We start from the raw sequence: 25,801 nt of genomic DNA on the forward strand, positions 1-25,801 counted from the left end.
CAGCCGGTGGACTGCGCTATAGCCGGCGCCAGACATCAATTAAAGGCTGGCTAGATGCCAGCGCCACTGCAGCGCCGCTCTACCAATGGCAAGGCCACCCAAGGCTTTCACATCCTACCGCCAAACTTAATAATGGAGGGGGACAGTTTTTTTCCTCGAGATCTTGCCCCCTCCAAATCTGCCTCCCTACAGTAACCTGCACATACATGACCGTTTTGCTCTAGCCCTGTCATGCCACGGGGAGGGCGAGCTTCTGCGGCATGACATTTGCTTTTGCCTTGGCTAGCCCCCTCTCTGATGCGATGAGGCCGCGTTGCGGACACGATACTGCGCCGCATATATAGCAAGATTGACGGTGGCGTATGTACGGGCACAGAGAGCCACAGAGCGACAAGGTATGGCATTTATCTGCAGCGTCGCTTCGCGGAGGCTGCCGCGCATCACGAATGTCGCTATCTTGGGTAGTTCATAGCGTCGGAAGCGAAATACTTGATGACTACCTCAGAGCTATGTGCAGATACGGAGCGGTACCGAGCAGACGTTGCTACAGCGTGTGATGCACCAGGTACTGCTCCGTCGTGGGCACTACTGCATCTAGTCGTTCTCGAAGGTGGACCGGCCTGGCGCTAGATTGAGCATTCAAATCGCTGTGGAACGAGATAGCATGGCGGTAGGACAGCGGGAGAAACGGGGGATTAGAGAGAACCCTAGGCCTGGCTGCTAAAACTTGCCGGCGGAGGGTGGTACAGTGTCCCACTTTGTCGTAGAGGCTCTTCACAAACAAGACATTGAAGACATGGTGCCGGGTTCTCAGTACTTGTGCGAAACGTTTCGCCGCGGAGAAGAAAACCAGCTTGCGGGGTCCAGTCGACTTGTTATTGTCGGCCTGTGACCTGGTCTCTGGATGTGCATGTCACTTCAGACAAAGGACGACAAGAGGGAAAAGAAATTCATTGCCAGATGCGCCATCTCCCAGCGCTAGTGGCGCAAGCCCAATTCGTTCGTCAACTGAAGTGTTCTCCTCTTGCATGTACCTATTCGCTCTAATTGTAACATCTGTTTGTCACGTTCCGGCACTCGTGCTGAGGCAGTTTGGTCGGTAGATATCTGGGGCCGAAGGTTCTCCGGCGCACGAGATATTGCCAAGTTGCACATTGGCCTTGCTCTCCCGTTCAACGCCCGCCCGGTCAGACGCGGCCAAAAGGAAAATCTCAAGCCACATCGTCGCGAACTCGGTTAACGGTAGCCCAGCCCAGGTCATTTTGGCCCAGCCCCTGCAAAGGGGGCGGATGCTTTTGCACAAGGCACCGTTTGCTACAGTAAGGATGCCCCAGACTCTGTGGCATGCACAAACTCGGCTGCCAAGACAGATGCTTGGATCCAGCCCAGGGTGTTAGGATGGCAGCCCCAAAACCCTCTCTTCGTGCGGTGGCGAACTGCGAAGTCGGTCGGCTCCTGCAGCAGCTTGGCCGCCTCCGGGCTGTCCCCATTAGCAATCGCGATTTCGATACTGGATCCAGGGCAGAAGCTCGGTCGCTGTCTCGTCTGCATCGCTCCTCACGGGACATTCGTCGATGTCCTGCCGCTGCCGGTGGAATGGAAGCTGTTGCTGTCATGACGCCGGCCTCTCGAGATCAGGTCCAAAGGGCGCCAGGGCAGCAGAATCTGAGACTGGATTGCAGATCGGCTGGGCACTACTCCGTAAATGTGCGTGCTCCGTACTGTAGCAGTACCTGGACATCCCGCGCCCCGCAGGGACTGTCCTGGATCATCCAAGTGTCTCCAAGCATCTCCAAGCGTCCGTACCGGTACGTGCTTCGTCCAGAGGCCACGGGATCCCGTCAATGGATCTGGGCTCGCAAAGATGGCTAATGGCGAAGGGCCCGGCACACTAACACAGCTCGTACTGTGCTTTAGGGATTAGCGGCGTCGTTTGGCGAACGCTGTGCTTATTGCGTTTATCCCCGACACGCGGGAAATCCCCTCGGCGAGATGACGGGCTGCGAGCTCATCGCCTTAGCTAAGCTTCCAAAAAGTGGTTCTCTCTTCCTTTTAAGGTTGAGTCTCACGCGCAGCAACGCACTGCACCGGCCCCTTGAAGCTTCTTGGACGGGCCAGAGGGAATCTAGAAGGCTATCTCCTGGAACCGGCAGCTTAGAAGGCTATCTTGGGTCAATACTTGTTGGAATCAGAGCCCGTAGAATGATGGATGCTCTGCCTTTTGGCTGCTCTGGCCTGGTTTAATCTGCTCTGATCGCCTCGCCTCGCCTCGCCCCCCCTCTCTCTTCTCGTCACAGGCAGCAGCAGCCATCCGGAAGAAAAAGAGTGTCCTGGATGTTGAGAGGTGTGTGTGATTTATTCTCGTCAGCCTACGTGGCACTGGTCACAGGCGACAAAAGGGGCGGGCGGCAGCATCAAAGGTGGTCGGCCTTGGAGCTGGTGGCGCCGCCAAGTTTGTTGCTTGTTCCCCTTCACGCCGCCGCGAAATGTATGTAGTATCTGCGCAGGGGTGTTTGTGACGGTTGCGATGTGCGTGCCGGGGACAGGGGTGCAACGAGATGGCTGCCATCAATGGCTTATTATAGCCCGGAGACCGCAGACGAGTGGATGGGAGCGAGTGGATGACGGAGCTAGACCGGGCCAGCTCAGCGTTTGGGACAGGAAATCCTGGTACGAGAAACTGGTAGCCCAAGGACTAGCAGCAGCAATATCCGGGGTCTTGCAGGCTTCAGAGATTCTAGCGACAATATTGTACACTGCAGCGTGCACGAAAGGAGAGCAGCCAAAGAGAGAGGAGAAAACCCGCGCCATGACGAATCTCGCTTCGCTGGAGCTGAGAGGCTTTGTCGCCGCAAAAGCTGCGTCCAGTCCACAGCCCCGATAAAAAAGGCAGAGGCCTCGAAGTCAGGATCTTTGTGACGATGGGTCTTCAAGCTCGCCCCGCCTACTCCATACACAAGCGCCCACGGCCCTTGGCAGCCGGTACGAGAGATTTGTGCTGGCCATTCTTACCTACGCCTTTTCAGCAGACGGCGTCGTGAGGCAACATGAAGCCACGAGTACAGATCAGGTAGTAAGTGTCTCGAGCGTGCATGCGGCCACGAACGAAATAGTAGTACCATGACGAGTATAGCACCCGGCGTGAAATGAGCCAAAGCGCACTTATTAGGCTTGCATTGGCTCCAGGCACCTGCTCCTACTAAGGTTGCCTGACCTGCCTAAACGAAGAAACCATGCGTTTTCCTTCGTCTCCCGCAGCTTACTGCTGCTGTGCGTGCAAAATGATCATTTCAAGCTTATCAATTGAATTTGTGCAGATGGATGTGCAAGATCGGCCATTCCGACGCTGTTTCTCTCGATCGTTCGCCGCCAGTTCCAGTTCGGGATGGACTCCTCTCTGCAGCCCCCGTGCTTCCGTGGGACTGTAGGAATACAGACGGGTCTTGTAACCTTGAAAGCAAGCAGGGCAGGGTCCCCCGTTACGGGTTTTTACACATGCGCGACCCCACATGCTACGCTCAAATCAATTTGCAGGCTGCCGGATGAAGCTGATTGTCCCCCTGGGGCAGCAGCCTGTGCCTTGCCGAGGTTCTGCCTCGTGCTGAGTCATGGGTCGTTTGGAATTGATGTCTTGAACGGTTGATTGACCAAAGACTGGGGAGGGTGCATGTAGGGAGGATTTGAAACTGCATCAAATGGGCAGTATCACATTCTTTTTTCAGCAATAAGTGATCAATGGCAACGCACCTACGCTGCCTTTTCAGGCCATGTCTTGCAGCTAGGCGTTTGGCCTTGTATCGCTTCCCGTTTAAGCTTCAAGGCTGCGTCGACGCTAGTTAATAATACACGCCTAGGAAACGTGTCTGCAGTCTTTAACCTTGAGCTGACACTGACAAATACCATTTCGCGATTGTCTCTGGATAGCATGAGAGTATCACAGCGAGCAAAGAAGTGTAAATAAAACTCTTTTCTCTCCACCTGCTATCACATAGGTAGGTACATATATCTTCATTCATGAGGATCGAGCCTAAATATCAGAAAATTTATGCCTGAGGCAAACACTCCACCACTTGTCGGCATAACCCGATTCGGCTGATCCCTTCGCATATTGTGGCATCCCTAGCATGGAGGCTTTCACGTTGAGCACAAGCCACAAGCAGATCACACGCCCGTAGCTCTGAGCGCGCAAAAGAGGACAACAACCCTCTCGTTGTGCCCTTTGCCATATTCTCAACCGTCTTCTTTCTCTTCCTCGTGCGCCGGCTTGGATCCTTCACAAACCCCGGCTCAAATGACACCTTGAAAAAAAAAAGAACCCCCCGCGATATCACCATCCACCATCCCGCATCTCGCATCCCCGTCGCCATGGCCCCGCGAATAAATCTCCCGCCAGTAACACGAGCTCTGCTCGGCACTCTGCTCTTCCAGTCTGTCCTGAGCGCCGCGATTAGATATCGCCAGTGGGCCGAGGATACGGACATTGTGATACCGTACCTGACGCTCATCCCGCAGCTGTCTATTGCCTACCCCTGGACGTTTCTGACGGCTTCGTTGGTTGAGGGCAACATCTTTACATTCGGCTTGGGCGCCGTGACTCTATACCATGGCGGCCGGTATCTGGAGAGAGCTTGGTCTTCGGCAGACCTGGCCAAATTCCTTCTGCTCGTGACCCTGGTTCCAAACGTCCTCACCTTTTTCACCATGATCTTTTTCTTTACCTTGACTAGGAACACCGACTGGACGTGAGTTTATACTTTTATATACGCCACTGTTTACTTAGGGACTACTACTAACCATATTTCTCTTTGCAGACTTACGATTATCGGCGGTACCATTCCTATCCAGATCGCTTTCCTTGTCGCCTTCAGCCAACTCATCCCAGCGCATACGGTCACACTATTCCGAGGCATCGTTTCGCTCCGAGTCCCAAGAATCCCCCTCATCTATATTGGCGTCGTCACCGTACTCTCGTTTACTCCGCTGCTATCACGCGCTGCTCTTTGGCTAGCCAACTACAGCTTCCTTGTCAGCTGGACCTATCTACGATTCTTCAAGGTCGTCTTCCCCGATCTTGATTCAGCTCAACCGGCGTCGCTACGTGGAGATGCCAGTGAAACATTCGCCTTTGCCGAATTCTTCCCCGGCCCCATCAAGCCCGCCGTGGCTGCACTTTCAGATCAAATCTACAACATCCTTGTCGCGATTCGACTCTGCAAACCATCATCGCAGCGAGGCATAACTACAGGGCGCGATGGCTTCCAGCACAGAGGAGCACCAGGGAGTGCCCGTGCCGAAGCCGAGAGAAGAAGGGCTATCGCATTAAAGGCGCTGGACCAGAGGCTGAATGCCGCAACTGCTGCTGCCCGGCAATCCTCACAGGCCCCGCCACCGGCTCCTGCTCAGCCGAGCGGCCCACCTGTGCAGGTTCAGCCTCAATCAAGTGCTCAAACGGCTATGAAGTCTGAGCCAGGGCCCATGCTTGGCGAGACCAAGTTTGAGCCGGAAGAAGATGGTTCATAGGAGAGTGTCTAGGGTGGGGCCGCATCTTTGTTTGTTTGATACTACAATGACATGGGTGATATTGGCGGCGCCTTGGTGTTTTCCAGGCGAAGGTCAGGAAGAGGGACTCTGGTCACGGATTAAATGATTGTAATGATATGCGAGGATAGCGGGTTGGATTGATGGATAGTAAGTTGGCGCCCGGTGTTGTCATGGATCCTGGGGTTAATTGTCTAGTCGGCACATGAACTAATGAGTCATGTTTTATTTCATCAGCTGTGTTGAAGCGATAATACATCCATTGAAAATATATACCCTTCTGTAACTCGAGGGGCCTCGCCCTGGGACGTAAATGATTGACGACTGTTTTTGCCTGAGAATCTTTGACGTCAAGAGCTAAAAACCTCAGACTCCAGAAAAGTTTGAAGAAAAAGAACAAGGAAAGGTACAAGAAAAATATATCGTTTACCGTGATTGCTTCATGTCATATACTAAGTCTAACCCCCCTGCGTCTTTCAGATGGCATCTGCTCTCGTCTTTATCTTGATTTGCGTGGTTGCAATAGAATCTGCATGCGCTAATGTCTTGAGATGACAGCTCTCCACATACATCATTTAACAAGCCGTGGTATTTTTCGCATGGGTAGATCAGTATACGATGTCATATGTGAGACAAGACCCAACGTGGGGAAGACGAGAGGAACATGCAAGGCGGTGGCAATCTTTGATGGAGAGTCGCAACACTATTCCGTTCCCTCTTTTAGTCCAATCAGCTCAGCTGATCGACAACCAGCTTTTACCTCCACCTCAACCCACTCGAGCGGTAAATTCCTCCTCGTCTTTCCTGGAGCCTGGCGCTTTTTGGATGCTCAGCTTGGGGCGAAGATGAGATCCTACAGCTACCTACCCGGAATAGCAGTCGAGAAGAATCATCGAAAATAAGTGTACAAGAAGGCAGCGTCACCATGCACGGCTGAAACCCACGCGAGAACCCCCTTACTTATCGTCATGTACTATGTTATTATAAGTATATACATACCTATATGTATACCCTTGAGATTTCGTCCATCGTAAAACCCCTCCAACCGGGAACCAGCTAATCTTTCTGGCCGGCCAAAGACCGCTGCCAGGAGCACAGATAGAGAATTCTGAAACAGGACCTACATGTACATATATAGCTTGATATTAGCAACTACCTCTGCAGGGATATTATCAATCCTACATTCATACATACTACAGCAAAAACCGATGCGGTCCGATGCAGTGGAATGACGATGAGACTGCATAAAAGCCGCTGTCCTCCGTACAGAGTAGCACCCCGGATGGAGCAAGGGGGTGACAATGTGGCTTGCTTCTGTTTCCAAGGTCGCTTTGCTTGTTTTTTTTTTTTCAAGCAATCGGAGGATCAGGAGGGCTACGGCCGCTGCCCATCTATACTGCAGACATGTAGGTAGGTGATAACGACAAAGAAGCTAGGCTGAGGTGGGTGGTTAGGATGTCAGGCCTTGTTTCTGTTTAATAAAGCCCAAGTGGCTCTATGTACCAACTGCCTATCAAACCGAGCCCAACATCCCACCGCAGATATCTAGCGCAGGTGAATCGCATTTGGTAGCATCAAGTGTGTCTGGGCGCTGTGCTATGGTTTGCAGCGGCTCTTGACAGGCGGAAAGCACATGTACAGGTAGTATCACGAACTCGGTCTAAGACACAGCTGTGTGTGTACTGCTATATCCACCACCGTCTCTCCATGTCCGCCTTTCACCTTGACCCCCTGGCGCCAGTTGAGGGGGTGGAGTGGTTTCCGGCAGAGGCCTCTCCGGGGTTAATCGTTGGGCGTACTGTAGCGTATGTAGCGGACCTGGCCGAGAGGGTGCTAGCCAAGCGGCTATTTTCGCTCAGCTTCCATCTGGCCTGATGATGAGACACGATGGAATCCCGCGAGTCGTGGCCGCGTCCGAGCACAGAAGCGCTGGCGCTGCGCCCTCCTAATACCTACCTGTTTGGCGCAGCTCCGTGGATTGCCAGATCAATGCTGTTGTAAACACAGTACGGTGACCAAGTTGGAAGCAGATTGCAGTGAATCGTGGGAGGTTTCCAGGGTAGTAACGCTAAAACGAACGCCATATCCAGATCGCCTCTCGCTCAGCAGGCTCAGCAGAGTGCCTTTCTTGGTTACACTGGCCTTGCCATCGTTCGTCTCTTCCCATTGTTTTTTCCTCGCAGGGGGGGCGCGTGTGCAGCCTGGCACAGGTGCCAATAGAGACAGGTCACCTAAATGACGAAATCCAAGGGCGCCGCCGCCGGAGCCAAAAGGGGTGCAGCAGAGCAACGTGCCGCTGGAGCGCTTTGTGTGCAACCACAACTGCCCTCTGTCCTTGTGCGAGGATCCGAAGGTGAATGAACCAAATCATGGTGCAGAGCAGCACAAGGCCTCAAGCTACCAGCACGAGTCTCTGACTGCAGGCCCTGCGCTCCCAGGTCTCGTAGCTCCGTGTAGCCGTACTCACCCAGGCCGTTGAAAGGTACGTACCTCGCACAAGCGAAGACCCGGCGGCGGGAATCTGGCGACCTCGCGATGGGGGAGGGATTTGCGGCCGCCAGATGAAACTGGCAAGGCATCAGCTCAGCCAGCCGGCCGGCTAGTACGGAACAGTGCTAGCCAGGGCTGCTCACAAGATGAATGCATGATATACTCGTATTTTCTGAGAGCACTGGCTACAGACGGCCATTGCAGGTAGGCAAGTAAGAGCCATGCCATGCCATGCAGCATGCTTTTTGAGGCTGCGTGCTGCGCCATGCCGTGCTGCGCTGCGATTTGCTTAAATACTGCCAATGGCGCTGAAAGGAAGCCTCCCGATGCATGACGCCTTGGTATCATCGTGATTTGCGAACGCGCCGCTTGACAACGCCTCGCATTAGCCCGGGAGACAATCGGATGGGCCATGGCAAAGCGGCCATCGGGCCAGCATGGTGGGAGAGCGGTCCTGGAGCAATCTCTGACTGGGCTGGACTGGACTGGACTGGCAGACTGGCGACGGCCGCCGTTCGTTGTGCGTGCTGCTTTTTGCCGCCTTCAGGGCTTGTGAGCATCCTGGGGAATGGGCTCCACACGCAATCGCGCCCGTTGCTGAGCCAAGCAAAAGGCAGGGGACTACGGCTAGGAAACGCCCCAGATGGCCAGATCCGTCGGCGGCTGACCGTGGCACGTCAGAGTGTTGAGCAGCAGGCTCAGGAGGTGTCCACCTGGCGGCTCCACAGTGGTGAGAGTGGATGCGGCTAAGAGCTGGAGAGCTTCTTTTCTCGTCAGGGAGATTGATGTGATGGGGTGGAGCCGCGAGAAGAATGGATAGAGCGGTGCTAACACGCAACCGTGCTAGGCGGCGCTGCTAGTGCTCGTAGCGGCGACTCGCACTTGTCCATAGTGCCTGCTTGCAGCAGCGCGACACGGCAGGGGTGCAGACACGGCGCCGCGGCGAGGCTCGAGAGGGGAATAAAAAAGAGGACCAGGGGCTGGCCTGGCTGCTGCTGTCTGCTGTCTGGCCTTAGCGCCTGGGAAACGCACCGCCTAGACCGCCGCCGCATCGCCTGGCGGTCCGAGCGAAACGCGGCTACCGGTGCTTTGGCGTCCACCGAACGCAACTCCTCGAATCCATCGTCAGCGCGCATGGCCCCCCTACTATAAAGGTACTGTCCGACTGCTCCGTAATGCTACGAGACGAGATGATGATGCTGCTTGCACTGCACACAGCCCACAGCCCACTGGCACGTACTGCTGCATGCTGTGCCTGGCCTGTACATGTACGGTCTGCTGTTCGCGCAGCGTCTCAGTGGTTTGCTGGCGCTGGATGTGTCGCATCGCTCCCCACTGTCTGGGTGCCCTTCTCCACCAAACGGGCAGCCAGCTCAGACAATTTCTGCTGTCGGTGCCGGTGAGAACCGGCTTGTACTTGTACGGACTGTAGCACGGAACAAGCCATGAGCGTAAGCAAGCGTGTTTGCTGCCACTCGCCTCCTGAGGGGGGAAATCAAGCAAAATACACGTGTTTTGAGTGGCTTGTGGGCTTGCAGTATCGCGCCTGCACGGCTCCGAGAGGGGCCCTGCCTGCTTATGTAACAAAGGCTGCAAAAAAAAAAAGCCGAATGCAAGATATGACCTGTATCTTGATCCTGAGCCACCCTCCCACGCTACCATCTACCTTATTTTAGGCTCGCAATCATCATCACGTGACTACTGTTCCTCTTTCGTAATCTCTCGATGCGTGGCAGGGCACTGGGTCCTGGCGCCACTGTTCTTTTCTGTTCTCTTTCGTTCGCGTCTTGTGGGGGAGCAAATCTCTAGCGGCTCCCCCAAGCCAGCCACGCTCATCCGTCGAAGCCGTCGTTATTCTGCGAGGGGTTTGATCCAGCGATCCAGGCAGCGTTGAGGCATATACAAGGAATCTGGCGTGTGCTCATAGTGCCGCTCCATTCTGCGCGAATGCTTTGCTCTGCCTCGAGATGATGCACTAGGACGCATCTTGCCTCTATCTACAGCTGCCGGGAGCGAGCCTTAGCCCGCCTGTGCCTTGCTGGAGCTCCTCCTTGCCTGGAGCAGGCGATGCAAGCGACCCGGACCTGTCCATGGCTGGTGCCGCAACTCATCCCCCCTGGCTCCGTAAAGCAGGCCCCGGGTGTCTGACTTTCGTTGATCTAGCCACCCGCTACTGTACTAGAATCAAGCCCGATGGCGTCTTCTACCTTGGCTGACTACTATACTCGGGTGCCACATATCGATTTCAGTTTACTTGTACTAGTATTTCCCAGAAAAGGGCAGGGGAGTGTACTATTTGCCGTGTAACCACGGCAAGCCCTAAGGAGTCCTGTGGTTGACACAAGTCGGTAGAATGCCGTCCTATCGTGGCCATGGTTTCATTGTTTCGCCGCCATACAGTAGCTTGGCTGCTGACAACGCGAGCCACCAGCGCCCCCGGTCACTGCCGGGGCTGAACGGCCACCCACCATCGTATCGAGAGGGCTGGCGTCGCCAATAGTAATGGGTGAAGATCCCCCGAAAGCTAGGAGAGCTCTCGCTGCCGGTTGACTTACCCGCTGGAGCTTCCGACAAGGCTTGCTTGCGTCCGGGCCCTCAGCGGTTGGGACGTCCAGTGGCGGATCCTACCACGACCCTGCGTTGGTGATGGCCTGAAACTTGCTACACATTCACTTTTGCTCTGCTATAATGTATCTATACAACAAGATGAGCGAGCAACAAGCCTCGCTGCCGTCGTTTTCTTTATGTAGACTTTTTGCCATGGCTGGCTGCTAACTTTGTTACTTTTCATTCAGCCTCGCTCAGAAACTTCAACTTTCGCAGCCTCTAGACTTTGACAATGCCGCGGCCACGAGGCGCTTCGCATTATGCGTAGTGAGAGAGACATAGTGAGAGAGAGAAAAGTAGAAGCCAGCTCCATTAGGCGTATGCCATTGCTACCCACTAGGAAATTGTGAGGACACGGCTTTATAAAGAGGATGCACTGCACTGCCAAGGCATAGATTAGGCGCCTTGTACGCCGCCAATCGACAAGCCTTACCGTTGGTATGAGATCGGTCGGCCCCAGCGTCTCCTCCCTTCCTCTTCTCAGCCGCCTTCATCTCGTCTGGGCCTATACTGCTGTCTATCTAGGTTAGCGCTTTATGCATACCACGAAGTAGTACTGGCCGTGAGCACGTTGCGCTTCGTAAAGTTTTGGCAACTGTGGTAGAGCCTAGACTCTAGAGGACCTCACTAATTGCGCTGGGCGCCGGCAACTGCGTCAACTCGGGTGCCCAGACGCTCAAGTTACCGTCCCCCGCTTTTTGTTCCCTTCGCAGCGCCGCGACCCGTCACACTGCTAAGTGCGCGTGTGTGTGGGCTGCGCTGGTAGCCTCGGGCGCTATGGCGCTGCTGCGGTACGTACCTGCTCTCCGGACGCCGCACGCGTTCCGCAGAGCCTTTGTAAGAGATACTTGTTAGGAACACACCCAGCTTAACAATCCCTGCTCACACACCTCCCATCCCCTCGACGAGGTAGGGGGCTGCGAAAGCTGCCAAGCGGGTATTGCCCCACTTTCTCAAAGTGGCCCCGCCTGGCTCCATAACCTACACCGTCGTGGCTGTAGCATGCTCTTCTCTCCCATTTTCATCATTTCATGGGTAAGGTAAGTTTGTCGGTTCAGCAGCGCAGTTCCTTCCTCCACAAGACAGCCTTTTTTCTCTCCCCATTTACCCGTTCTCTTCTTTTCTCCCCTCCATCACGTCTCGCAACCGCAACAAGCAGCGTCGGGGGTACTCGTGGACCTTGCTTGTCTGCACGATCCTGACCATCGCTCTGCATAGCATTTTAGCAGTATCGGCCTTCGCCTTCACTTCGCATCATACCTGCCGTTTTTTATTTCAGCGTCTCGCGAGAGGGCGTCGCTGCTGTGCCTGGATTTAAGCTCTGCGCGGCACGCACCTGACGAGCCACGCCTGGATTCGAGCCATTGGGCCATCACCACGACCGTCGCCCTCAATCGACACGTCCAGTCGCCGGCGTCAAGCATTCTGCGCGGTCGCGTCGAGATTGTCCTGGCCTAACCCAGGCTACCGATTTCTTACACCGCCAGCCTTGTCGCGATAGTCCGCTGTCGAGTGCCTCGCGATGGCGAACCACCACCCGTCGCCTACGATGATGCAGATGCAGCATCAGGCTCCTCCTCCAGGAGCCCCGCCTCAGAATGTCCAGCCTGCTCATTTCAACCCGCCTCACCAGATTACGGGCTTGAACCAGATTACGGCCATGAACGAGGCTGTGTGGTTGCAGATTGGTATGGCCTCCTTGTGTTTGCTAATTCATCTTTGCAGGACTTTTCGGTTAACAGACTGAACAGGAAGCTTCTCTGAATTGCTGCGAGTGTCCGATGAGGCAATGCACGCCTACGAACGAGCCCTTCAGGCCAACCCTAACTCGATCGCCGCAATGAACGCGATCGGAATGCTCCTCAAGGGCCGAGAAGCATTCGACAAGGCTCTTGAGTTCTTTCGGGCCATCGTCCAGCTTGACCAGAACAATGGTGAAGCTTGGGGCAACCTCGGTATGTCGCGCCATCGTAGAACAGGAGTCTTCTGAGGCTGATGCTAATTGCCTTCTATAGGCCATTGTTACCTGATGACCGAAAACCTACAAAAAGCGTATGACGCGTATCAGCAAGCTCTTGTTAACCTCCGTGATCCTAAGGTAAGCATCTAACGCAGTAAATCCTGTATCTTACTTTGAACATCAACGTAACCTGTTTTTGTGCATAGGATCCCATGCTATGGTATGGCATTGGCATTTTGTATGACCGGTATGGAAGCTATGATTATGCAGAGGAGGCATTCTCGCAAGTCATGACAATCCAGCCCGACTTTGAGAAGGCCAACGAGATTTACTTTCGACTGGGTATAATATATAAACAACAATCGAAATTCAACCAGAGTTTGGATGTGAGTTGTCACCTTCCTCTTGATACGTACTGCCTGGATAATTTCACTGACGAATTCTCCAGTGCTTTAAATACATTGTCAATTCCCCCCCGGGACCTCTGACTCAGGAGGACATTTGGTTCCAGATTGGACATGTTCATGAACAGCAGAAAGATGTGAGCTACTGCTTGGCTTTTTGTTGTTTCCCCCCACCCCCGCGTAATATACTAATATAGTCTCGTAGTTTGATGGTGCCAAGTCTGCGTACCAGCGAGTGCTGGATCAATCGCCCAACCACGCCAAGGTTCTTCAGCAGCTGGGGTGGCTGTACCACCAACAGAGCCCCTCATATGAATCTCAGGAACGCGGTATTCAATATCTTGAAAAATCTGTCGCAGCAGGTGAGTTTGGATGCTGTCCAACACTGGTACATCCCCAAAGCTGACGCCTCTGACACCTTTCATAGACAATCAAGACGCGCAAAGCTGGTATCTTTTGGGTCGGTGCTACATGTCACAGCAAAAGTATCCAAAAGCATATGAAGCCTATCAGCAAGCTGTGTATCGCGATGGGAAGAACCCTACGTTTTGGTGCTCCATTGGTGTCTTGTACTACCAGATCAACCAATACCGAGATGCTTTGGACGCGTACTCGCGGGCTATTCGCTTGAACCCTTACATCTCTGAGGTCTGGTACGATCTCGGCACTCTGGTAAGTTTTCAAGCTCAGGCGACTCTTTTTTGCATGTATAGCTAGCTGATCACTAACTCGACGTGTAGTACGAGTCTTGCAACAATCAGATCGCTGACGCCCTGGATGCCTACCAAAGGGCAGCGGAACTGGATCCAGGTAACCCGCACATCAAAGCTCGCCTCCAGCTTCTTCGTTCCGGTGGTACCAATGGTGGCCCACCCCCTGCTGCTCCTCAACCTGCCGACATGCATCCCTCAACGTATCAGACAGGTCCCACAGGTCCTCCTCAATGGGGAGGATCTACGCAACAACAATCGGGCGGCCCCCCTGCTGCTACTCAAGCGGCTGGCGAGAGCTGGGCCGGCAGGCTTTCCAATGTTAACCCGCCTCCTCAGCCCCCCAACCCTTATGAAAGTCGAAGTGGCGAGCCTTTCCGTGGTGGCCCAGCACCACCCCTTCGACAGCCCAGCCCTCCTCCGCAACAAGAGCTGCCAACCCGCCAACCGTATCCCGAGCTCAACAGACCCGGCCCGTCACGTCGTGGCCCATCACCGCCGCCGCAAGCTCACCAATTCGCGCAGCCTCTTCCTCCGCCACCACCTCAGTCTCAGTCCCAGCCTCCAGCCCCTCCGCCGACTGAGCGACGTGTTGTTAACCCTAACTGGGGTGGTTCAACACCTTCGGCATCGGCACCTCCTTCCAACAACCCAAATAGCGCCAACCCCCCTCCCAACGGCATGACTGCCTTCCGACCAGCGAGCAGCCCCCGTACTGCTGATGGCCGCCCTCCGGTTCATGATAACCGCATGCCGTCTCCAAAGTCGGCTTATCCGCAACACCCGGCTCCGCCGCACTATCCTCACCATTCAGAGATGCCACCTCAGAGTGGCCCCGAGAATAATGCACCGCAGCCACCTCCTGCCCCAATTGCTGAACCTCCTACCCAGCGTATGGATGATCGCCCTCCCTCTGTTGGGCCAAAGAGGCATCGCGAGTGGGAAGAGGAACCTGTAGCTAAAAAGCCAGCCAATGAGGAGACTCGTGCTCGGTTAGAGAACCTAAACCACCGCAGACCTTCAACTCCGCCTCGCGATGGATATCGCCGCAATTCATCTGAAGCTCGCCGGACGGAGGAGCAACGCCGCCCCGAAGAGCCGAGGAGGTCCGACGAGCCGCGCCATAAGACGGAAAGCTATCACCCTTCTGAGGCTGCCCATCACACCCAAAACCACAGCGTCAGCTCGAATCACTTGCCGCCGATGCAGCCAGGATCGGGCCCCATGACTGGCGTTGTTCATGAAAAGCCCCAGCCACCCGTTGTTCCCAAGGAGGAACCTCGCGCGGAACAGGCTCCTCCGGCTCGTCCACCCCCACCTCCCTCCTCTGAACCGGAGCGCGCGGCTAGGAAGATGGATGTTGACGAGGACTACGACGACAGCGGGGAGGATGAGAAGAAAACTGCCGTTCTCACCAATGGCTCTGGACCTCCAGCGGCATCTGGAGATCTGAAGGCCCCGCCATCCTCCACAAGCAACGCAAATGCTGCTTCTGGCCCTGCACCCAAAACTGAATAAGAACATTTTAAGTACGAGCCAAGGAGGGATGGAATTTATGAGTCAAGTCTTTCACGAGGCGATTTCTTTTTTACCGTGCATTTTTGTCGTCTTCTTTTCTTATTATATATCACTCTTCCCTCCCCAATATTAGTACTACTACTTTTAAGTTTCATATGTTTTCTGTTGAGGGAAGGTTTGGCGGACGGCAATGGGGACGGATTATCGGTTTTTGGTTAAAAACAAAATGCCGCCGGGGAGCGTTTTCCGTACTATAAGTGTAATGTTTTTCTCAAAAAAAAAACTTGTCTGTATGTCGTACATTGCACATATTCTATGTATCTCTAGAAAGCTGTATCAACTCTTCAAACTACCTTACCTTAGACCACCATAGACCACCAATGCTTAAACGGGTTGAATAAATTTGAATCACGTGATCAAGTTCGTCTTTTTCAATGGCTTCTCAACTTGATTGGATAGATGCTCCTGTCTTCCATAAGAAGCTTAGTGTAGCGGTGCACGGGCCACAATTTTGAACCGCTCATCAGGTCTCGCTTAAAATTTCGCCCACAAATTATTTCTTTGAAAGCCCTCTTTCACTTTTCTGTTCTGTGCAGCTTTGTCGTTTTTTCATACCAACTCATCACCACACCAGCGCCCAAAATGAGTGTATGTAGCCATATCGATCGAACTCCCAGCCTCTCTTGAAGATGTTAACATCAGAATAGCACCGCAAGTACGAGGCTCCCCGTCACGGCTCCCTGGCTTACCTGCCACGGAAGCGCGCTGCCCGCCACCGCGGAAAGGTCAAGTCGTAAGTCTCGCAGAAAATTTTTCGATAACCTCAATTCAGGTGTTGAAGAGGTGGAAAAAGCCACAAAGGAAGTGAAGAAAGAACAATGCTAATCAATTGGAAATACCAGCTTCCCCAAGGATGACGCCAAGAAGCCCGTCCACCTGACTGCCACCATGGGCTACAAGGCCGGTATGACCACGATCGTTCGTGACCTCGACCGACCCGGCGCGAAGGCAAACAAGAAGGAAGTTGTGGAGGCTGTTTCGATCATTGATACCCCCCCTGTACGAACAATGCAGCCCGCTTGGCTATGTGCCTATGGCTAACATCTTTTAGATGATCGTTGTTGGTCTTGTGGGCTACATCGAGACTCCCCGTGGTCTGCGATCCCTCACCACCGTGTGGGCCGAGCACTTGTCCGACGAGGTCAAGCGACGATTCTACAAGAACTGGTACAAGAGCAAGAAGAAGGCTTTCACCAAGTACGCCAAGAAGCACTCCGACAACAGCGGCTCTTCCATCACCCGCGAGCTCGAGCGCATCAAGAAGTACTGCACTGTCGTCCGTGTCCTTGCCCACACCCAGATCCGCAAGACTCCCCTCAAGCAGAAGAAGGCCCACCTTATGGAGATCCAGATCAACGGTGGCTCTGTCGCCGAGAAGGTCGACTTCGGCAAGGACCTCTTCGAGAAGCCCGTTTCCATCGACTCCATCTTCGAGCAGGACGAGGTCATTGACGTTATCGCTGTCACCAAGGGTCACGGCTTCAGCGGTGTTACCGCCCGCTGGGGAACCAAGAAGCTCCCCCGTAAGACTCACAAGGGTCTCCGAAAGGTTGCCTGTATCGGTGCCTGGCATCCTTCCCACGTCCAGTGGACTGTTGCCCGTGCTGGTCAGGAGGGTTACCACCACCGTACCTCTGTCAACCACAAGGTTTACAGAATCGGCAAGGGTGACGCTGAGGACAGCGCCTCCACCGAGGCCGATGTCACCAAGAAGAAGATCACTCCGTAAGTTTTTTTTTTTCTTTCTAATACGCTCTTTGACTGATTATAATTGCTAACCCAATCTTTTTTACAGTCTCGGTGGCTTCGTCCGCTATGGTGAGGTTAACAACGACTTCGTCATGGTCAAGGGCTCTATCCCTGGTACCAAGAAGCGTGTTGTGACTCTCCGTAAGTCCATGTGGACTCACACCTCAAGAAAGGCTCTGGAGAAGATCAGCCTCAAGTGGATCGACACCTCCTCCGAGTTCGGTCACGGTGCTTTCCAGACCCCTGCGGAGAAGAAGCAGTTCCAGGGTACTCTCAAGAAGGATCTTCCCTCCGCATAAGTGCGAGGTATCGATTTGTTTCCTTTTTGAGTTTATTCGTCAGGTCATCATTGCATTTGGTGTCGGATTTGGTTTTGCCTTGGGCTTTTCTGGGGCTAGGTTTGGGCTCCATAATGAGATGAGCATGAAAAGAAAAAAGTTTTTCAGCTAGAAATCTGGAAAAATTTCAAACGAGATTTCCCTATCACGATAATGGAAATCCCACGCATATATATGCATGCCAAAGTAGCCGCGCCAATACAAAATGTGTGACCAAGCATAAATGTGCATAATGACAATCGCCGTATGGGTTACAAGTCTTCATTAAACATTAACCATAAACATCAGCAGTAAACATTAATTAACAACAAGTCTGTGCTGTCGTTTCAGAATACTGCCTTGGCTATTCTTTTTTTTTTTTTTTGGTGCAGCTATAATCCAAGGATATAAAGTCCTACAGCAATTTTACAGCGTTTTACTAGCCTGTGGTGCCTAACTTGAAAGCGTTCAAAGACAAGATCTGGTATGCTGTGGTTTCAGTTCTATGGACGGATTCGCCCGCGTTGACGTCATCCCACCTCGAGCTGACTGGACCTCGAGCTTTGATTGCACGAACCATCATTAACGCCTGCATATCGTCCTACCACTCCCACTCATGCCAATCATTCAAAAAAGACTCGGCGGCGCCCTTAACCTGTCACTCAGAGGAAGGTTCCATATCAACACACAAGTACCTCAGCGCAAACAGTTGGCCAGCCCTATAGACACAAGTGCGCAGCAGCAACACGCCCAAGTCACCCCGCGAATCTCCCTTTCCAGCACCCAGCGCCGAGCATTTTCACATACGCAGCAGCACCGCAAGATGGCGAGCGACGAAGACTACATGGCCTTCCTCAACAAGGCGAACCAGGACGCAGAGGAAGGGCAAGCGGCAGCAGCATCATCGGCTCAGAGCGCGGGACAGCAGCGGACGTTTAAGACCCAGGATGAGGGGAGCAAGCTGCCTAAGAGCATCGCGGATGCTTTGAAGGATGCATTTTACGTGAGCGAGGCGGATGAGCCATTTAAGGGGGTGTCGCTGAAGTGGAAGGGCGAGGGGGGGCTTCCCGATGAAGGTGAGTGCTGCCTCAATACTTCACTCCTTTCCTGGTCTCAGGGATTCTGGCTTTATGGGAAAGACGGGGGGGAAGGCCTCATAAGAGGGTGAAAGAAGTAAATGCTAACTGGGATGGTTTTCAGTTGAATTCGCAAAACTAATTCAGCACTGGGACGCCGAAAACGCTCAAGTCGATATCATGGACCCTGTCGACTGGGACTCGGATGGACAATACGCAAACATTATTGATGCTGTGGCCGAGGCTACTCGTGGAAACGATGTCAGGGTGTATAGAGTTGCGAGAGATCTGACGAGAGCGGAATATTGGGTTATTTCGCGGGATGATAAAGAGGACAGGGTTGTCGGCGTGAAGGCATTGGGAGTTGAGTCGTAAGAGGGTGTTTTACGGGAGGAAGGACTACGATAGATATACTGGAGAGAAACAATACGTAATCTTGCGTCTTACTTGAGATTTATTTCATAGTATTATTGCTTACAGGCGACCTATATGGATCTGAATAGCAACTTGTAGCTATCTCCAGTATCTCTCTTTTTTTTTCTTTTTGTGGCTATCTAAAATGTTTTAGCTTAACTTACATGGCTTCGAAATCAATTGCAACGAATCTAGGGTAGTCTCACATATTGTAGATGACAAGTTGGTTAGCTGCACAGCCCATTTAATTGGCAAGGAAATAAAAATAATACATTTTGTCACGAAAATAGAAGAAAGAAGAAAGAGCTCGTAGGGAGGATTGATGCACAGTTGCCGCGGAAGTGTTGCAAAAAGATCTTCGCATCAGATATCCTCATTGGTGCTACTGGACTAGACATCAGCGGCTTCGCAGCAAAGATCGCCAACTGGATTCAGCCGCCGCCTGTCAGAAATGATTACATCCGGTGGTTTAGTCAAGTTTGATTTGAAAGTATATGATTAATACTGCGACTGACAGATGACAGGTTTGTTTACTTGGTAACAGTAGAAAATCGTAGGTCTTACCAGAGGCTCGTCGAGATTATTTTCTCCAATATACCTATGCATGCTCTGGGTGGCAAAATCACATTAGCATCTCTACGTTTTTCTTTTCCTTATTTTACAGTTTCTCTGTCGCTGGTGCATGAATTGTCCTAGCTGCTTTGATGTACTGACAAGAGGAAAGGATACCTCCGTTCGGTATAGTGGCAAGAGTGGAAACTCAGCGCCCTTGCTCTTTGCCCCGCTTAGCCATGCACCTTATCTGTTAATCTTGTAACATCTTTACCAATAAGCTGAATCTAATCCTAGGCTGCTGTTAGAGAGGTACAAGTCAATATCATTGCCACTAATAGGCTACCATCTTCCACATTCCGTTTTTGTGCACCTCCATACGTGTACACACGTGGAGGCGAAACTCAACTGGCGCGAACCCGCTGGGCCCCCGCGGCCGATCCCTTGCCTTCAACGGGAGCTTTTCCCCCGGACCACGCAAAGCCACCCATGGAGCTGACCATTAAGGCGTGCAGCCATGACGTCGGGCAGGCTCAGTGTCACCCGCCTTCCAGGATCGATGCGATTTCAGAAATTCGATCCCTTCGATGCATTGAATTGCGTGGCTTGTGTTGGGGTGGACACTTGGTAACGCTGAAAGCCCTCCCCCCCCTAATTGCTTGTTTTCGACTAAACATGGCTGCATCTGGGATGCCTTTTTCATCACTTTTTGTTTCCCGCGCAAGTTCCGTCTTGAAATATCCCTAAAATCACCATGATGAAGAATAGCGGCTCTGACCGACGACCATATGATATCCGGCGCGTGTCGCTCATGCAGCCAAACAAGGCCCTGAGCCAGGATGCTCTGGCTAGACTCTCTCTGTATGAAGAAGTAAATCGCCAATTTGCCCACGAATTCCCCCAGACGGCCTGGAATACGGGCAACAGTTTTCGCCTGCCATGGTTTTTCTCACCCCGTTCAGAACAGCAGGAAGATATGACTACCGCTTCAGCAGATAACACGACATCTACAAGTAATTCAGCAGTTCATATGCCGGCCCACGACTTTGAGTTTATTACTCCCACAGACTATAGTCACTCCGCCCACAACGATGATGGCGATTATTTTGATGTCCTATCCGCTACGACGTCTCCGACAACGTCGCTAATGAGTTCACCTTCAGAGCTCTCGGACATGCCAGATCCATTTACCACCCTCAGTGCCGACTTTGACCCGCATTGGGACCTCGATACATTGGATTCACTATTCCCCTGGGGCAATGATCAGGCTCAGGGAGCATACCACTGCGCACATTCGAAGCGAAGCAAGGGCATATGTGAAGCGAACGAACAGGAACAGTTGGAGGGGTCAGGTCTCATGGTTCACCCACCCCTCTACGAGTGCCCTACAGAGCACAACATGATGCTACACCCAGAGAGAGAGTTTCGAGGCTCCGAAAACCACGATATAGCTGAAGAATCTCGTGTAGATAGGAAGAAAATGAAGAACATGAATCAGATTATCCTTAATTTGAATCGTTTGGGGAGCCGGCTACGCGACGATGCCCGACGGCAGCTGTATGTTATGAGCGATGGCTGTGATGCGTCTCCTTTGAGCTTTGGGGAAGGCTGAGCGCCTTTCTGTCTGTGCGCTGCGCTTGCTTTTTTTTTTGTTTCACTTTTTTCTTCTTTGTCTATGATATTTGTTATTTACTTCATGTGCAAAGGCACGAGGCCATAAATCTAAAGCAGGGAGAATTACTGCGACTACTGCTGGGATGCATCGAGATGCTGTTGAAAGAATCAGTACCAAAACAACCAGAGACCTGCTGCTTTGGGGCTAGAAGCACTAAGATAGCACTAAGATAAGCCCAAGGCAGACTAACTGGAGCAAAGCCTCCGTTATTTAGTGGACACGAGCACCATTTTGTACCGGCTCGTCCACAACCGTCTCGGTCCAGAGTACATCCATCCGCGTGCGCTGCAGCGCCCTGAAGTGAGTATACACAACTTGGCTTCGGCCTTGGCTGGCCTTTGGTCGAACTTTGAGCTCCAAAAATCGAAAAGTGACGGAACGCACCGTGATTTGAGACGATCCACCCCGATAGTGCTCTACCTAGGTAGTGATGGGCAGCCACCCGAGCAGAGCTGTTGGCTGCTAGACGGGAGCTCTGAAGCTGCCCGAGCCTGGAGCTGCTGGACAAGCCGCGGACGGTATCGGTGGCTGCTGCAGCGCGATGGAGTGCTTACAAGGTGCCATCCAGGGTGCCCTCCTGGGCGCAAATTCTGCCACGAGAGGCCTGTAGCGTCGGTGACCTTGCCAAGGCACCTGCCACACATGCACATTTGCATAGTATTGAGTGCATCGAGGCCTTGGTGATCGGCGCTCCAGATGGTCTTTAATAATCCTGCTCTGTGACCAGCGAAGGTTGTGGAACGGTGATGGCAGCATTTTCGGACCGAAGCTCGGTGAAGCCCGTCAGGCTGGTGTCCGAGTCTGCCAGAGAGCGGGAGACGTTTGAGTAAGAGGCTTCTTTTTTTTTTCTTCTTTTCTTTTCTTCTCTCTTCCATGTGTAGCCTGATGGACATGCCGGCCTCGCCTCATGTCGCCCAACCAGCTGTTAACCCGTGCCCTGTGGCAGATATTCGGCGTCTCTGCTCAGCTCCATCAGGCTGAACGAGACTGGCCGGCCGATTCCCTCATCTGAGCTCTCGGCTGCCGACGACGTGATCCTGACGGGCCTCGCCCAACTGGGTGCCCTCCAGACCGGCACCGATAGGTCCCTCATCTCCCTGTTCGACGCCCACCGCCAGTGTATCGTGGCCGAAGCAACGCCCACCCAGCGCCTGTGTCCATCGATCAAGAGCGACGACTGCGAACGCCCCCTCTGGCTATGCGGCACCGCTATTCCTCGCAGTCATGGAGTTTGCGAGCTCAGTCTCCTCGGGGAGGCTGCCAATGGGGAATCGGCAAGGGAGCTCCCCCTGACCTTGGCCTACGACCTCGTCGTTGACTCTCGATTTTGTGCCAAGCCGTTTTGCCAGCCAGGCACCTTGGCTCGATTCTATGCTGCTGTCCCGATACGAACTCGACGTGGTATCAATATCGGTGTATATTGTGTCATCAACGAAGCACCAAATTTGACTTGGAATGATGGCCACTCCCAGCGGTTACGAGATATATCCTGTGCAATCATGGACCATCTCGAGGCGCAGAGGTTAAAGGTTTTGCATAGGCGAGACATACGAATGAACAGGGGCTTGGGGTCATTTATTGAAGGCAAATCATCTATACTTGACTGGCAACAGCCTACAACAGGCCCTCCTACTGAAGGGGGATGCCAGACGCTTGCAAACAGCCCTAATTTCATGCGGTCTTCCCAGCAGCAACAGCAGCAACAGCAACAGCAGCAACAGCAACAGCAGCAGCAGCAGCGAGACGATTTTGGAGATGATCTTGCAACCCAACTATCGCCAATGTCTCAATTGCCGGACCCGAACGGTACGACAAACCCGATTGACGCAATCTCTGAACACGATCAGCGTACATTCTCCGTCGATAGCTCAGAGGCCATGCTCTCTGAAGCCAAAGCCATGGCTGCCTTGACAGAGGACGAAAGTTCCGTGCTCATTATATCCAAGGCTGCCAATCTTATCCGAGAGTCAATCGAGGTGGAAGGCTGCCTTGTTTTTGAAGCTCCAATTCAGCCATACCTGTCTCAGACGCACACCAACATTACAAACGACGAAGAATGCCAGACATCTACAGCGAGTAGCAGCGAAGAAGACCTTGAAATGAGACGTCGAAGTAGGGCCATGCCGGTATCTAGGCTCATTGGCTACGCTACGTCCAGAGCATCGAGCATCGATGGAGACGCTCCAGGTCAACCTCGCATAACGCTGACAGACAGCTTCTTGTCTAAACTTATTCGCCGGTATCCTAAGGGCCAAATTTTCAACTTTGGAGCTGATGGGGAGCTGCAATCAGACTCATCGGAAGACGAACAGCTATTCCCGTCTCCTGAGCCGTCGGCGGTGTATTCGCCGCTGCTTACATCCGACTCCAGGATTAGTTTAATATCTCTGCAAGATAAATCACAGACGAGATCTTCGGCAAGACAGCGCGAGGGAGAGGCTCTTCTCAAAGCATTCCCTGGCGCTCGGAGTGTTTGCTTCGTCCCCCTGTGGGATCCGAGAAAAGATCGATGGTATGCTGGCGGATTCATCTACACCAAGGACTTGGCCCGAAGCTTTTCTATTGAACAAGAATTGAGCTACCTGAGGGCTTTTGGAATGCTTGCCATGTCTGAAATCCTGCGGTTCAAGGATTTGCGAGCCGATAAAGCAAAAACCGATGCTCTGGGCTCACTCTCGCACGAACTACGCTCTCCACTACACGGCATCTTGCTCAACTCGGAATTACTGATTGATACTAAGCTCGACATTTTCCAGGGGAATGTTGCCCACACCATTGAAACTTGCTCCCGTACACTTCTTGACACCGTAGACCACCTCCTTGAATATTCTAGGATTAGCCACTTCTCTGGCCGAGACGATAGGGCTCCTAGTCTATCATCGAATGGTCTCGAATTAGGGCAGTTTGGGAAGAAGTCTTTGCTGAGAGACTCGCGACTTGATCATATCGTGGAGGAAGTAGTTGAGAGTGTCTTTGCCGGGTTCAATTTCTTACACCTATCTGTGAAACAGCTGTCGGATCGACAGAACGGCTCAATCAACAGTGATGTGAATGCTAACCATCAGTCGGACTCGTTGCAAGCCATAGACCAACTCGAGCCTTGGATGACCAATAATGGGGAGCTGAAATGGTCTTTCGATGACGTACTGATAATACTCTCAATGGATGTGAGATGCAACTGGGGTTATATCGCCAATGTCGGAGCCATCCGTCGAATAGTCATGAACATTTTCGGCAACGCACTGAAGCATACCAAGCGCGGCACGATCACGGTATCACTTACGCAAGAAATGATCCGTACCCGAAGCCGGAAGAAGGAACGCGTTGTTCGGTTCACAGTACAAGATACCGGCAAGGGTATCAGTGCCGATTTTCTCAAACACGGGCTCTTTCGCCCCTTTTCTCAGGAGGATCCCTTATCACCAGGCGCTGGGCTAGGACTCAGCCTTGTGAAGCAGATTACCACACATCTACAAGGCGATATCTCGATTCAGAGTGAAGTTGGCGTTGGAACAATAGCCTCAGTCACACTCCCGCTGCAGCAATTGCCCCTGTCTTTAGGCACGGCTCCTATAATCTCCGAGGAAGACAAAGTTTTCAAAGAACAAGTTGAAGATCTCAAAGGGCTGCGAGTGAGGCTTCTAATGACGAATTCCGAATGGCGAAAGGCTGTGGTCGACATCTGCCGTGAGTGGCTGCACATGGATATTATTTCCAATACTCCCGATACAGCTGTAACGCCAGATCTTGTCATGTGGTCTTATATGGACTTGAAACCAGTACAGGAAGATCTTCAAACATTTTCCAAGACGCCTAATGTAGTCGTGTGCTCAAATGCATTGGTGGCCTATCGCCAGTCGCATGCGTTCAAGAAGGCCGACTCTGCTGCTGTCTTTGAATTTATATCACAACCGTGAGTTTGCCAATTTCTTTATTTCAAAAACTGTTACACAGATGACTCTTGCTGATACGTTGCAATCAATAGAACTGGACCGCGTAAACTTGCCAGAACGCTACATTCGGCATATATGCGATGGACGAGCAATTCCAACTCACCAGCAGCGGCCACCTCAGCACCAATGGTAGCCAAGCGACCAAAGGGACCCAAGAGAATGCCAAGTGCGTTCTCTGCCAACAATGTTGGCGGGCCCTCTCTAAGTCGATCAGCTAGTACAGTATCTCGAGTCGACAGACCAGTATGGGCAAACAGTGGCAATCCGTCAGCACCACTCAGCGCAACGGTCCAAGTACCTGCAGTGTCTACTAATGAGCCTAAGACACCACCGATCAGAATCCTGCTCGTTGATGACAATTTCATCAATTTGAAAGTATTGTCTACTTACATCACGAGGCGTAACATTGGATTTGACGCCGCAAAGAACGGCCAGGAGGCAGTGGATCTCTTTCTTTCAAGTTCTGACACACCATATGCCTGCATCTTAATGGACATATCTATGCCTATTATGGATGGTTTTGAGGCCACGAGACACATTAGAGCTCACGAAACCCAAAAGGGACTAACACCAGTGCCAATTATTGCACTCTCAGGCTTGACAACGGAAGACGCCCAGCAGGAAGCTTTTGGTAGCGGAATGGACATGTTCTTAACCAAGCCTGTAAAGCTTGGAGACCTGGGGCGGCTACTTGAGTCTCAAGGGATAATCCACGCTGCTTGAAGCAAAAAGCTGGGCTATGCAAAATCTCGACTAATACGTTCCACTTGAAAAGCCT

The 25,801-nt window shown here is 52.6% G+C and overlaps 5 protein-coding genes across 5 annotated transcripts; all 5 read left to right on the top strand.

Moving 5' to 3' along the window:
* Window positions 1-1,398: 1,398 nt before the first annotated feature.
* TGAM01_v205367 (hypothetical protein) lies at window positions 1,399-1,872 on the top strand (the record flags this gene model as incomplete). The annotated part of the gene is made up of 1 exon (XM_018807797.1): window positions 1,399-1,872. The coding sequence occupies one exon, from the start codon at window positions 1,399-1,401 to the stop codon at window positions 1,870-1,872; it is 474 nt and encodes a 157-aa protein (XP_018658985.1).
* A 2,493-nt stretch (window positions 1,873-4,365) lies between these two features.
* Window positions 4,366-5,520, top strand: TGAM01_v205368 (hypothetical protein; the record flags this gene model as incomplete). Its single annotated transcript, XM_018807798.1, has 2 exons — window positions 4,366-4,742; window positions 4,812-5,520. The coding sequence occupies 2 exons, from the start codon at window positions 4,366-4,368 to the stop codon at window positions 5,518-5,520; spliced, it is 1,086 nt and encodes a 361-aa protein (XP_018658986.1).
* Window positions 5,521-12,157: 6,637 nt separating this feature from the next.
* TGAM01_v205369 (hypothetical protein) lies at window positions 12,158-15,227 on the top strand (the record flags this gene model as incomplete). Its single annotated transcript, XM_018807799.1, has 8 exons — window positions 12,158-12,323; window positions 12,387-12,590; window positions 12,651-12,733; window positions 12,802-12,981; window positions 13,044-13,136; window positions 13,205-13,361; window positions 13,427-13,671; window positions 13,740-15,227. The coding sequence occupies 8 exons, from the start codon at window positions 12,158-12,160 to the stop codon at window positions 15,225-15,227; spliced, it is 2,616 nt and encodes an 871-aa protein (XP_018658987.1).
* A 642-nt stretch (window positions 15,228-15,869) lies between these two features.
* TGAM01_v205370 (60S ribosomal protein L3) lies at window positions 15,870-17,335 on the top strand (the record flags this gene model as incomplete). The annotated part of the gene is made up of 5 exons (XM_018807800.1): window positions 15,870-15,875; window positions 15,935-16,020; window positions 16,130-16,286; window positions 16,339-17,012; window positions 17,083-17,335. The coding sequence occupies 5 exons, from the start codon at window positions 15,870-15,872 to the stop codon at window positions 17,333-17,335; spliced, it is 1,176 nt and encodes a 391-aa protein (XP_018658988.1).
* A 2,814-nt stretch (window positions 17,336-20,149) lies between these two features.
* TGAM01_v205371 (hypothetical protein) lies at window positions 20,150-25,746 on the top strand (the record flags this gene model as incomplete). Its single annotated transcript, XM_024549629.1, has 3 exons — window positions 20,150-20,952; window positions 22,017-24,983; window positions 25,056-25,746. The coding sequence occupies 3 exons, from the start codon at window positions 20,150-20,152 to the stop codon at window positions 25,744-25,746; spliced, it is 4,461 nt and encodes a 1,486-aa protein (XP_024405662.1).
* Window positions 25,747-25,801: the final 55 nt, after the last annotated feature.

The sequence above is a fragment of the Trichoderma gamsii genome, assembly GCF_001481775.2.
Source record: "Trichoderma gamsii strain T6085 chromosome Unknown Scaffold_16.2, whole genome shotgun sequence".
Classification (NCBI taxonomy): Eukaryota; Fungi; Ascomycota; class Sordariomycetes; order Hypocreales; family Hypocreaceae; genus Trichoderma; species Trichoderma gamsii.